The following is a 13,124-nucleotide window of genomic DNA, read 5'->3' as shown; positions in this document are numbered from 1 at the left end:
TCCTAGGTCTTCCTCTACCCCTTCGGCCCTGAACCTCTGTCTCATAGTCGCATATTCTAATCGGAGCGTCAGTAGGCCTTCTTTGCACATGTCCAAACCACCGTAACCGATTTTCTCTCATCTTTCCTTCAATTTCGGCTACTCCTACTTTACCCCGGATATCCTCATTCCTAATCTTATCCTTTCTCGTGTGCCTACACATCCAACGAAGCATCCTCATCTCCGCTACACCCATTTTGTGTACGTGTTGATGTTTCACCGCCCAACATTCTGTGCCATACAGCATCGCCGGCCTTATTGCCGTCCTATAAAATTTTCCTTTGAGCTTCAGTGGCATACAACGGTCACACAACACGCCAGATGCACTCTTCCACTTCATCCATCCAGCTTGTATTCTATGGTTGAGATCTCCATCTAATTCTCCGTTCTTTTGCAAGATAGATCCTAGGTAACGAAAACGGTCGCTCTTTGGTATTTCTTGATCTCCGATCCTCACCCCTAACTCGTTTTGGCCTCCATTTGCACTGAACTTGCACTCCATATATTCTGTCTTTGATCGGCTTAGGCGAAGACCTTTAGATTCCAACACTTCTCTCCAAAGGTTAAGCTTTGCATTTACCCCTTCCTGAGTTTCATCTATCAACACTATATCGTCTGCGAAAAGCATACACCAAGGAATATCATCTTGAATATGTCTTGTTAACTCATCCATTACCAACGCAAAAAGGTAAGGACTTAAGGATGAGCCTTGATGTAATCCTACAGTTATGGGAAAACTTTCAGTTTGTCCTTCATGAGTTCTTACATCTGTGCTCCTTCATACATATCCTTTATAGCTTGGATATATGCTACTCGTACTACTTTCTTCTCTAAAATCCTCCAAAGAATGTCTCTTGGGACCCTATCATACGCTTTTTCCAAATCTATAAAGACCATGTGTAAATCCTTTTTCCCATCTCTATATCTTTCCATCAATCTTCGTAAGAGATAGATTGCCTCCATAGTTGAGCGCCCTGGCATAAACCCGAATTGGTTGTCCGAAACCCGTGTCTCTTGCCTCAATCTATGCTCAATGACTCTCTCCCAGAGCTTCATTGTATGACTCATTAGCTTAATAACCCTATAGTTCATGCAATTTTGTACGTCGCCCTTATTCTTGTAGATAGGCACCAAAGTGCTCGTTCGCCACTCATTTGGCATCTTCTTCGTTTTCAAAATGCTATTGAAAAGGTCAGTGAGCCATGTTATACCTGTCTCTCCCAAAACTTTCCACACTTCGATTGGTATATATTATAGGCCTATTGCTTTTCTATGCTTCATCTTCTTCAAAGCTACAACCACTTCTTCCTTCCGGATTCGACGATAAAAAGAGTAGTTTCTGCACTCTTCTGAGTTACTCAACTCCCCTAAAGAAGCACTCATTTCATGTCCTTCATTGAAAAGATTATGAAAATAACATCTCCATCTGTCTTTAACCGCGTTCTCTGTAGCAAGAACCTTTCCATCCTCATCCTTGATGCACCTCACTTGGTTTAGGTCCCTTGTCTTCTTTTCCCTTGCTCTAGCTAGTTTATAGATATCCAACTCTCCTTCTTTGGTATCTAGTCGTTTATACATATCGTCGTAAGCCGCTAACTTAGCTTCTCTCACAGCTTTCTTCGCCTCTTGCTTCGCTTTTCTATACCTTTCACCATTTTCATCAGTCATATCCTTGTATAAGGCTTTACAACATTCCTTCTTAGCCTTCACCTTTGTTTGTACCTCCTCATTCCACCACCAAGATTCCTTTTGGTGTGGGGCAAAGCCCTTGGACTCTCCTAATACCTCTTTTGCTACTTTTCGGATACAACTAGCCATGGAATCCCACATTTGGCTAGCTTCCCCCTCTCTATCTCACACACACTGGGTGATTACTTTCTCTTTGAAAATGGCTTGTTTTTCTTCTTTTAGATTCCACCATCTAGTCCTTGGGCACTTCCAAGTCTTGTTCTTTTGTCTCACTCTTTTAATATGTACATCCATTACCAACAAGCGATGTTGATTGGCCACGCTCTCTCCTGGTATAACTTTGCAATCCTTACAAGTTATACGATCCCCTTTCCTCATTAGAAGAAAATCTATTTGTGTTTTTTACGATCCACTCTTGTAGGTGATCACATGTTCTTCTCTCTTCTTAAAGAAGGTGTTGGCTAAGAAGAGATCATATGCCATTGCAAAATCCAAGATAGCTTCCCCATCCTCGTTTCTCTCCCCAAAACCATGGCCACCATGAAAACCTCCATAGTTGCTTGTCTCCCTGCCCATGTGTCCATTTAAATCTCCTCCTATAAATAACTTCTCCGTCTGAGCAATTCCTTGCACCAAGTCTCCAAGGTCTTCCCAAAATTTCTCCTTCGAACTCGTATCCAACCTTACTTGAGGTGCGTACGCACTAATCACATTGATAAGTTCTTGTCCTATTACAATCTTGATTGCCATGATTCCATCTCCTACCCTCTTTACATCTACAACATCTTGTGTCAAGGTCTTGTCCACGATGATGCCAACACCGTTTCTCGTTCTATTTGTGCCCGAATACCAAAGTTTAAACCCTGAGTTTTCTAGATCATTTGCCTTACTACCAACCCACTTAGTTTCTTGTAGGCACATAATATTTATCCTTCTCCTCACCATAACTTCCACTACTTCCATAGATTTTCCCGTTAAGGTTTCTATATTCCACGTTCCTAAACGCATTTTGCTCTCTTGAACTCTACCCTTCTGTCTTAGCTTCTTCACCCTCCCCCGTCTAATAGGATCAAAGTACTTCTTTTGTGTGTCCCGTGTAAAGTTGATAGGAGCATATGCTCCCAAACAACTTTGAGTGGAGTCGTTCGAAAAGAAGTTTCTATGGCCCCCTTACTCATTTAACACTGCATCCGGGTGCCGATGGAGATACAGCGACCCTTGCTCACTTATCACTGTGCTCGGGCCACACAGCGCGCCACTTACGGGTGACGCCCTAGCTTTAGCGCGATTTTGTTATGGATTCATTTTCATAAGGATTCGACGTGATCATGGAGTGCCGGCTGTCGACTACCTGACGCCCTCCCCCTCCTCCTTTATCCGGGCTTGGGACCGGCCATGTAAGATAAACTTACATAGGCGGAGTTAAATCACCCCAATAGAGCAATTAGATAAATTCAGGCATCACAGCGAAGGTGACTAAATTTGGAATCACTCCAAGTCAACCTGTGCCTTACACATAAGCAGGAAATCCAAAAGCTGATAAGATCTCAAACCACATAGAAAGGAGGCAATTGACAAGAAGGTTGATAAGATCCAAAAGGTGACTTCGGTTATTAGGAACTCACCAGAGAAAGATATAAATGTGTCAAAGTGTCCAGAGGATCTCAGAAGCTAAACCGCACAATTGATTCCTGGTCGAAAGAGATGAGGTTAGAAGGGCAGCAGTCGAAGGACATTGTGAAAGACTACTTGGAAGGAGCTCTTGATCGGGAGGGTTCTCTTGTCATGCTTAGCAAGTTGCACAGGAAGCTTCAGAGTACGTCTCACTTGAACAAAAAAACACAATTCTGTGACGGAATTTGAAAAACAAAGGCGTTCTGCTGATGGTTTTTGAGGAATGGAAATCGAGAGCTTAAGAAGGTGATCAGAGACAGCCTTGTGAGGCAGAAACTGGTGGAAAATAATCTGTCGAAAAGGGTAAACTATTTTCGATATATGGATTCGTGCTTGGATACTCCCTCCACCAGCTCAACCCAGAGTTCTATGTTTCATACCACCAGTGACTCCGCCGTTGCAGCAACAACAGCTGCTTCGCAAAAGGCGGGAAAAGGGCCGAGTCTGATTGCCAAGCTCATGGGAATCGAAGAGCACCCGTCGAGACCTTTGCAGGCCGCTCTGAAGAAACAGTTTGAGGAAGGTGAGAAGACTGTTTCAAGTCAATATCTCGGCAACAAATTACAGCAACAATCACAATCTCGAAACGCTCATCTCAGAAATGTAGCATGTAACTCAACTGAGCGGAAAAGAAATCACTTAAAGAAGGAAAATCCAGCCAAAGATCCTAAAGTAACTAAATCAGTTGTAAGTCTTCCTTGTCTCAAAATCGTTTTAGAAAATTTCTGCTTTTTTTTTTTCACCTTACAAATGTAACTTTAGGAAGCTAAACGTAGTAATGTTCTTATGCAGACCAAAAATGTTGTGAGTGAAGAAAGTGAGAAGAGAATTATTATGGACTATAAAAGTGAAGCTTCCCCAATCAAAGCTGGTCTTGCAGACGAAAACCCTAAGGAAGAAGAAACAGATGCCTTTGTATCTCGAGGTATGGCCTTCTTGAATTACAAGAACTTGATTATGTAATGTCCAGTGTTGAATATTAAGTATGGTTACACTCGTAAAATGAGAACGTGCATTTGACAAGAAAACGTTGGTGCATTTGTATTTCTGCGAATTCGAGTGCTATTTCTTGGATCATTGGATGCATTTTATATCGGTTCTTGTAGTATTGAAATGTTTCTGAATGCAATATATCTTCAAAATTAAAAACAACTACGTTTTGGAAAACCATAGGAATCTGCATATGCACAATAGGAAGGCAATTAGAACTTTGGGGAGAGAGGGGGAGGAGGGAGAGAGATACCTATATGATGTTCTTGCCAAAATCAGCTGTGAGATTGGTAAACCTTTTCATATCAGTCCATGTCATGGGGTTTAATAACTTATCCAAGCGTGGAGCCTCAAGTTAGTTTGGGAGAATCACTTGCTTCCCTTCCAGTTCTCTCATATTTGACATTTCCGAAAAATTGGGCATTGTTTCCAATGCAGGACAATCAACGGCATACAAAAATTTCAAACTTCTTGGTAAATCACGGATTGTATGAAGATACATGCATCCATTCCCTCCAACCTTTGAAAGGCCACTGTGGCTGGGTAGGGTATGAACATCATTCCCTCCAAGATCCTTAGGGATTGCATCATCAGGTAATTTGGGCAAATGACCAGGCACAGTACTCAGAGATAAAAGTGAGATTCTTCAATCCTACTATGGAAGGTGGTACTTGTCTTATGGCTGTAGAATCTGCTTCAAGAGCCCCAAAGAACGTCAAACTCCAAAGTAAAAGCTTGAAAAGATAGTCTTCATATAGTAGCTCTTCCCAATCTTCTCTGCCTACATAACATTGCACGCATCGACCTCAGGATATTACTCATGCTGAACTTTCACATTTGGTGGTATATCAGGGATTGTACGAAGGTTAGAGCATTTATCTAACCGCAGAGTTTCAAGCTTTGAAAGACCACTGAGACTGGGTAGAATATGAAAATCATTCCATGAAAGATCCAAAACTTGTAAAGAAATTAGACTCCCAAGATCCTTAGGGATTTCATTATCAGCTAATCCGCAACATGAGAGATCTAATTCCCTTAAAGAGTTTAAGCCGTGTAACGAATGTGGCAAATGAATACTTTCCACACCTGATAGGGATAAACATGTGAGATTCTTCAATCCTACTATGGAAGGTGGTACTTGCCTTATGGATGTATAATGTGCTTCAAGTGTTCTCAGTGATATCATCTCCCCTATATCCTCATGCACTTCTATGAATTTTGAACAGTAATTAAGAAGAAGAGTCTCAACAGATTTCAATTTATAGAAATCCCTTGGAAGAGAAATAAGATTGTCGCAACCTGTGAGGTTCACCAAAGAAAGTCTTTTAAGATGACCAATGGAGGGGTGAATCTCGGACAAACTAAAACAGCCGTCCAATATCAACTCTTCAAGATTTGGGACTTGTGAAAAGTCCGGTGATTTCTGTAAGGAATATGAATAGTGGAGATCAAGGGTTTTCAAGTTATGTAGCGACTGTTGCAGAAAATCAAAAGAAAATTGAAATTAATATCCGAAATGAATATGTTATAAAAAAAAAGAGAAGAAATCCAAAAAACGAATAGAAACAGAACATCATCAGATGTAATTCATTGTACCTTGGAACCCTTCCAAACTTGTACTAGATGGCTAAACTTCATCTCTAAAACAACTAGTCTTGGTTGATTAAAAAAGTCATCTGGTATGGACTTTAAACGGCATCCTTCCCAGCTCACCCATATTAACTCTTTGGGATTGTATTCTCCTTTGAGCTTTACGCTGATGCGGTCAACGGATAAACTAGTGAGATTCTTCAATCTTACTAGGGAAGGTGGTACTTCTCTTATGCCTGTTCCATCTGCTTTAAGTGTTCTCAGTGATATCATCTCCCCTATATCCTCATGCAGTTCTATGAATTTCCAACATCCATTAAGAAGAAGAGTCTCAACAGATTTCGACTTATAGAAATCTCTTGGAAGAGAAATAAGAATGCGACACCGCTCAAGGTTCACCAAAGAAAGTCTTTTAAGATGACCAATGGAGGGGTGAATCTCGGACAAACTAGAACACGCTTTCAATATCAACTCTTCAAGATTTGGGACTTGCGAAAAATTTGGTGATTTCTGTAAGGAATGGGAATAGCTGAGATCAAGGGTTTTCAAGTTATGTAGCGACTGTTGCAGAAAATCAAAAGAAAATTGAAATTAATATCCGAAATGAAGATGTTATAAAAAAATAAAAAAATCCAAAAAACAAATAGAAACAGAACATCATCAGGTGTAATTCATTGTACCTTGGAACCCTCCCAAACTTGTACCAGTTTGCTCCGACGCATCTCTAAAACAACTAGTTTATCTTGATTAAAAAAGTCATCTGGTATGGACTTTAAAGGGCATCCAAACCAACACAACCATATTAACTCTTTGGGAAGATGTTTGTATTCTCCATTAAGCTCTACGTTGTAGAGCCGGAGCAATCTCAGTTTCTTCATATTGGCAAATGCTTCTGTACTGAAACCACAAGGCAAATGTAGAGCAAGTCCTTCAACTTCTTCAGTTCCCTGTTAACAAAAGGTTATATTGCGTAAGAAAGGAATTGCATATGTTTACATGTATTATTATTTATTAGGCAAAAATCACGTACGGTGAATATATATGCAAGTACTATTGTTGGCTAATTGAGCTTTCCTTGCGCAATCACATATATTTACACATGAATGTTGTTTAAAGTATAATAGACATATGCTTTTCTTGTACGATGCAAAAATCCAAAATTTTATTGGGAATGTACTTACAGATTTATACGTCAATACATTGGTAACATCTTCACGATTCCACAACCTGCTCCATTTTCCAGGGTCACCAGGAGATTTTTCAGAAATAATTACTCTGGCCATTTCTCGAAGCAAATCATGCATATTCAATTTGTTGTCTTCAACGGTTACAAGGCATCGTTCACTGAGGATGTTGATTCCTACTGTTGCAGAAAATCCACATACATCTAACAATTTTGCGACACAGTCCTCGTTCTCTCCAATAAAGAAACAAGATATGTTAAGAAATGTAGCCTTCTCCGTATCATCTAGCCCATCAAAGCTCATTCTTAGTGGTTTTATTATTTTTCCATCGGGAGTTCTTTCCAATTTCTCCAATTGACTATTCCACACTTTTGGGGGTCTTTCACACAAAAAAGAACCTAAAACTTCAAGGGCTAGTGGCAAACCTCCACAATAAGAAACAACTTTTTCTGAAAGTTGAAAATATCCTTCGTTAGGCCGTCTATTTCCAAATGCATGCCAACTAAAGAGTTCCAGAGCTTCTCCTTTATTCAATATCTGAGCCGGATATACTTTGTCCACTTTTAGTAGTAGATGTTTATCTCGTGTCGTTATGATAATTCTACTTCCTGGACCAAACCACTTGTGATTTCCAGCTATTGCATTGAGTTGTTCCGCTCCATCTATGTTGTCCATGATGACAAGTACCCTTCTATGTGAAAATTGCTCTTTTATTTGACAGATACCTTCATCAACAGTGCTTATTTTAATCTCTTGATCCATGATGTCAAAACTAAGTTTTTTTTGCAAATGAACCAGGCCATGTTTACTTGTAGTGTCGCTAACGTCGGCAAGGAAACTTTTGAATTCAAACTCACGATGAATTTGGTTATAAATGGCTTTGGCAGCTGTTGTTTTACCCAATCCACCCATCCCCCAAATTCCAACCATGAGAACCTTATTTCCTTCACCACTTGAAAGGTAAGTGATAATTTCTTGAACACGAGAATTGATTCCAACTGGGAACTTGGCCACATGTAAATTTTTTGTTCTAGGGAGCCATTTCCAAAGATTCTCATAAATAATTTTCTTAATAAGTTTTGCTTCATGCCTGAAAACACAATTCATAAGAAAATATAAATGGCGGTGCAGACTTGTAGTGACTTACTATTTGCAAGAACTAACTAATTAGAAGAAATACATCAAGAAGTGACCTATTATGACATAAGTTGTCACGTAGACAAATAAGTGACATTATTACAAATTATTTACAACTTATACCAGTAACACCTATTATCAAATTTGTTCTTACGCCATTAGATAACCTACACAATCTAGACAATAAAAGCTAATTATTTTCTTTGTGTGTTTTAAATATTGTATTGCGTGTTCAATAACAATAATCTATGCATTTTAAGCTTCTCATAATCTGCAAGACTGTATATTGTGTGTGTGTGTGTGTACATACACATATTCTCACTAATTTAATTAGATTGCATAGTCACTAATTTACCTTTTTAAATTTGAGGCATTGTGGACTTATTGTAATTGTACAATTTGTTTTTTGAGTTATTTACCTATATATTGCATATTCACTTAGATAGTATAGGCAAGTTAGACCATCTCCCACCGAAGAGTACAGAGGGTCAGAGGATTGAAAATAGTCAGAAAACCGTCTCCAATCGAGGGCTAGGCCAAAGGGCTTGTGGGCCCCACTGAACAAAAAAGGCCAAAGGGCCAACCGACCGACCCAAATGAGCCAGCCAGCCGTTATTTTTTAATTTTTTGTTTTTACAAATTTTTTAAAATGTTTTTTTTTTTCTTATAACGTCCTAAGCCATTAAACAATATTAGATTAAATTAAGTAACATGAAACAACATTAAATAATATGAAACAACATTAAATAACATTAAACAACATAAAAATTATACAACATAAAAAAACATTTAATAACATAAAACTTAAACAACATTTTTTCGGCCAAAATTAAAAAAAAAATATTGAAAAATTCTCATTATTTTCTATAAATTTAAGTTGTAGTTTTTAAATTTAATTTGTTGTTTTTACATTTAAGTTGTATTTTTTAAATATAAGTTGTTTTTAAATTTAAGTTGTTGTACTTTGTAAATTTAAATAATAAATTATGTTTGACCCTATAATCATTTGACCCTCGGTTGGAGATGGTAAGGCCATCTCCAACTGAAGGTTTGCCAGATGACTCGTTTTAGCCCTCTGATTCTTCAAGAAATTAATATTTTAATGAACAGTACATGGTCATATTTGCTTCCATCTTCAACTAAGGGTCAAAGGGTCATAGGGCTTGTTTTAGCCCTGTCACAAAAAGCCGTCTCCAACCGAGGGACAAAGGGCCATAGGGCCAAACATAATTTATTATTTAATTTTAATGTTATTTAATGTTGTTTCATATTGTTTAATGTTGTTTCATGTTAATGGCTTAAGAAGTTATAGGAAAAAAATAGAATTTTAAAAAACAATTTAAAAAATTTTTGTTAAAAATAAAAAATAAAAAATAACGGCTAGTTGACATCAGCTAGCCATTATATTCAAAATTTTCCCTCCTATTCGTGTCGGTTATAACCGACACTATTGCTCTTATTTCTGTCGGTTATATCCGACAGTTGTAAGCAAAAAATGTGGCCAACACTTTGGCCCTTTCAGATTCCTTGGGTCCAAGAGCCCTATGACCTAGCTCTCGATTGAAAACGATTTTCAGGCTATTTTCGACCCTCTAGCCCTCTGGACCCTTCAATTGAATATGATCTAAGAAATATGATCATGCATTGTTTATTAAAATATTAATTTCTTGAAAGATACTTCGGTTGGTTGGAGATGGTGTTGTATACCTATAGGGCACGTTTGGTTGAGCGGTTAGGTTAGGATTGGATGGGATGGGTTGGTCTAGCCATCTACTGTTTGGTGTAGACTATCCCAACTAGATTAGGATTGGGTTGAAAAGTAGATGTGCAAAGAAAACACAGAACGGTCGACCCCACCCACTAAACCCAACATTCCAGAACGGAAACAAATAAAACAAAAAGGATAGCAGAAAATTACTGGACAGGGGAGGAGGCGAGGGACAAGACCATTGAAGAAGCACAAGCGGATCAATCAAGGTGGGGATCGCAGTAATTGTCATCGTAATCGACGGTGGTAGAAGAGTCATCAGAGAAAGGTCGTTTCTGGAATGTTGGGTTTGTGCTTACGACGACCCCACGCCGCTGCTCCCGATGATTCCACGGCTCTGCTGCTGCTCGCGACGACCAACCCCACCTTGTACGACCGGATCTGTGGAGAGAGAGAGCCTTCTGATGACGATGATGACGACGACCACGGAAAAAAGGAAAAAAAAAAATGTTGATGTCGACGGGGAGAAGAGAGGAAGACGATATTGGACTCATAACCCATGTTAATGGACAGGTTATGAAACCAGCCCTTTTCTGGACTTGTAACCAAAATTGGAATCCCATCATCCCTAATGCTCATTATTCGCATCAAACACCCGGCAATGGACTTGAGTCCATTTTAATGGTTGACAGCCTATCCCCATCCGACCCACAAAACGAGCCTATAGAGTATTATCACGTGCAATAATTTATACCTAGCACCAATAAGTAAATTATTATCATACAACTTTGAATATCTAGTTTAAAATTTTCGCCTGCTCATGCACGTTAAATTAACATGAAAATTTAATTCTTAAGGAATTTACAACAATCTAAGTCATAACTAAGTGTATCATGACATAATAAGGAGCTTTAGGACTACAAAATTATGTAATCTAAGTCATATAAAGCAAATGTAATGAATTTTTCTAGTTAAAGAGCAGTCAAAGACCAGGGTTTGCTGTCCCTTGTTGCATGTCTCTTTACCTTTTTTTTTTTTTTACATGTGTCATTTCACTTAATTTTAAAGTTAATATTGTTAACTACTATCAGTCATTTAGTATTACAATCTAGTGATATTCTTCTTCACTTGTAAGTGACATATCTTAAGTTTGATTCTCGTCAAAGGCAAATTTGAATCACATTATTACTAATTCATTGTGAGACTAAGCATACACCTCTCATTTAGTGTAGATAATATTGTTTGTTCAAAACAAGTTATACATGTGTAATTAAATTTGTCCATTAATTGTTATAAAAATATTTTTGTCACTTTTTTTTTAAATAAAACTTTGTCATTAAATTCATGTATTACTTTTTACAAAAATATTTGTCATTTTTTTTAACAAACGATATTATCTACACTATAGGAAATGAAGTGAGCTTAGTCTCACAATAAACTAGCAATAAAAAAATTATGAAAAAAATAGAAATAAAATTGGGCTGGAACTTGGAAGAAGGGGAATGGGTTGACGTGGGAGACGTGAGCTTAAACAACTTAATTTTTTTAGTCTAATTTCTAACTTTTTTTTTGTCATACGATAGATTTTGTTAAATTAGATGTTAGATTAATCATCGACAGGATGTCACGTAAGAGCTTAACTCATTTTCATCACTATGTAAAGGGCCATTTGCATCTAATTTTTAACTCTTAAGTAAGGTGTGTTATGTTTACCAGGCTGTAAGTTGCTCATATATTCCGTTTTTGTACTATTTTAATGAGAGGATTAGAATAATAATATGAAGTTTTAATTGATAAATAAGATTTTATTAATAGATTAATAGTATTTAATATATATATACACATAACTAATTAAAAAAACTAAAGCATTTACCTTGTTCCTAATCATGCCCAAATTAATAAACCCTCTCTCAACCATCTCTCTCTACGACTTTCTCACTGAGAGACCCCAAACCCTAACCCCCTTCCGTTTTTCATCTCCTTTTCAACAAAAAAATATATTAATACACAGCACAAGTAGTCCCGAGCGCTAATCACTCCCAAATCGCTGTTACATCAGGTCTTGATCGACGGATTCGATGCCGAGCAGATATGGCAGCAAATCGACCTTCAATCGCAGCCGCTCATCTCGACCCTTCGCCGCGATTTGAAGCCGGCAATCATGGGCTTTGACGACGACGGTGAAGGGAGTGAGTGTGAGGAGAGCGATAGAAAGGATGAAGAGGAGAGAAAGGAAAATGAACGTGTGAAAGTGAAAGTGAAAGTGAAGGGGAAGGTAATAATGCGATAGAGGATGGGTTTTCGGTGTTTGGGTGTGGTTGTCGGGTGTTCGTGTTTATTTACTTCAATTCCTTGTTTTTTTTAATTATTTACATATAATAATTAACAGTGTTAATTTTAGAGTTAAGTGGAGGGGAAGAGACACAAATATGACGTGCAGTCTGGAAAAATATAAATGATGGGTAAAGGCAAAGAAAAAGGAGTTCTATGGGGGAAAGCTAAATTTTTCAGTTAAATAATTAAAGTTGACTAAAATAAATAGTTACCCGTTCTCAGTGTTTTTAAGATCGTAACCAGACAAGTTTGCAGCTTCAGTAAGAGCCTCTCTCCATTGCTCCAACCTTTCTCTCTTGGCTTCCCCTTTTTTGTCATCTTCTTCTTTACGGATGTCCTCTTCGTGCTTTTGAAACAATGGGGCTAAACTACCTTCCTGCTTCCTGATGTCTGAAGCTTCAACATCATAGAATATTGGCAAAACATGTTGCTCCAGTTCGGATTTGCACTCCATGATCTTCACCAGCTCGTCGAGACACCAACTAGAATCCGCGTACCTTTTTGAGAATATAATGATAGAAATCCTCGACTCTTCGATGGCCCGCAACAGTTCGGATTTTATTTCTTCCCCTCTTTTCAGATCGTCCTTATCAATAAAGGCCTTGTAGCCCTTTTCTTCCAATGCTGTGTGGAGATGGTCCGTGAAGCCCTTGCGTGTGTCTTCGCCTCTAAAGCTCAAGAACACGTCGTACTTCCAGAGTTTTGAGGAGGATGATGAAGAGGAGGCACTGTGGGCTGTCATGGCGATATCCACCGTTATGGCGCTGCAGCGGGTTCAG

The 13,124-nt window shown here is 38.4% G+C and overlaps 2 protein-coding genes and 1 pseudogene across 15 annotated transcripts in view; 1 reads left to right on the top strand and 2 right to left on the bottom strand.

Annotated features, from left to right (window-relative positions):
- LOC126593636 (uncharacterized) overlaps positions 1-4,554 on the top strand; it is a 72,637-nt gene extending 68,083 nt beyond the window's left edge. For 5 of the 6 annotated variants that reach the window (XM_050259754.1, XM_050259749.1, XM_050259737.1 and 2 more), the window contains 2 exons: positions 3,649-4,089; positions 4,195-4,554. In XM_050259754.1, coding sequence (XP_050115711.1) covers positions 3,724-4,089; positions 4,195-4,365 — 537 coding nt within the window. In that variant the 5' untranslated portion in view covers positions 3,649-3,723 and the 3' untranslated portion in view covers positions 4,366-4,554. Of the gene's footprint in view, positions 1-3,150; positions 4,090-4,194 lie in introns of all 6 variants that reach the window. The other variant, XM_050259763.1, reaches the window with a different exon arrangement.
- Positions 1-13,124, bottom strand: part of LOC126593524 (disease resistance protein RUN1-like) — a 69,336-nt gene that overhangs the window by 34,135 nt on the left and 22,077 nt on the right. For 4 of the 9 annotated variants that reach the window (XM_050259662.1, XM_050259620.1, XM_050259632.1 and 1 more), the window contains exon 3: positions 12,558-12,717. In XM_050259662.1, coding sequence (XP_050115619.1) covers positions 12,558-12,717 — 160 coding nt within the window. Of the gene's footprint in view, positions 1-6,662; positions 6,930-7,163; positions 8,257-10,221; positions 10,734-12,557; positions 12,843-13,124 lie in introns of those variants that run through there. The other 5 variants (XM_050259638.1, XM_050259674.1, XM_050259686.1 and 2 more) reach the window with 4 other exon arrangements.
- LOC126593680 (disease resistance protein RPV1-like) overlaps positions 1-13,124 on the bottom strand; it is an 81,714-nt pseudogene that overhangs the window by 60,934 nt on the left and 7,656 nt on the right.

Source organism: Malus sylvestris, chromosome 2 (assembly GCF_916048215.2).
Source record: "Malus sylvestris chromosome 2, drMalSylv7.2, whole genome shotgun sequence".
Taxonomy (NCBI): domain Eukaryota; kingdom Viridiplantae; phylum Streptophyta; class Magnoliopsida; order Rosales; family Rosaceae; genus Malus; species Malus sylvestris.
Note: the sequence above shows the minus strand (reverse complement) of the source record. Positions and strands in the feature narration are given on the sequence as shown.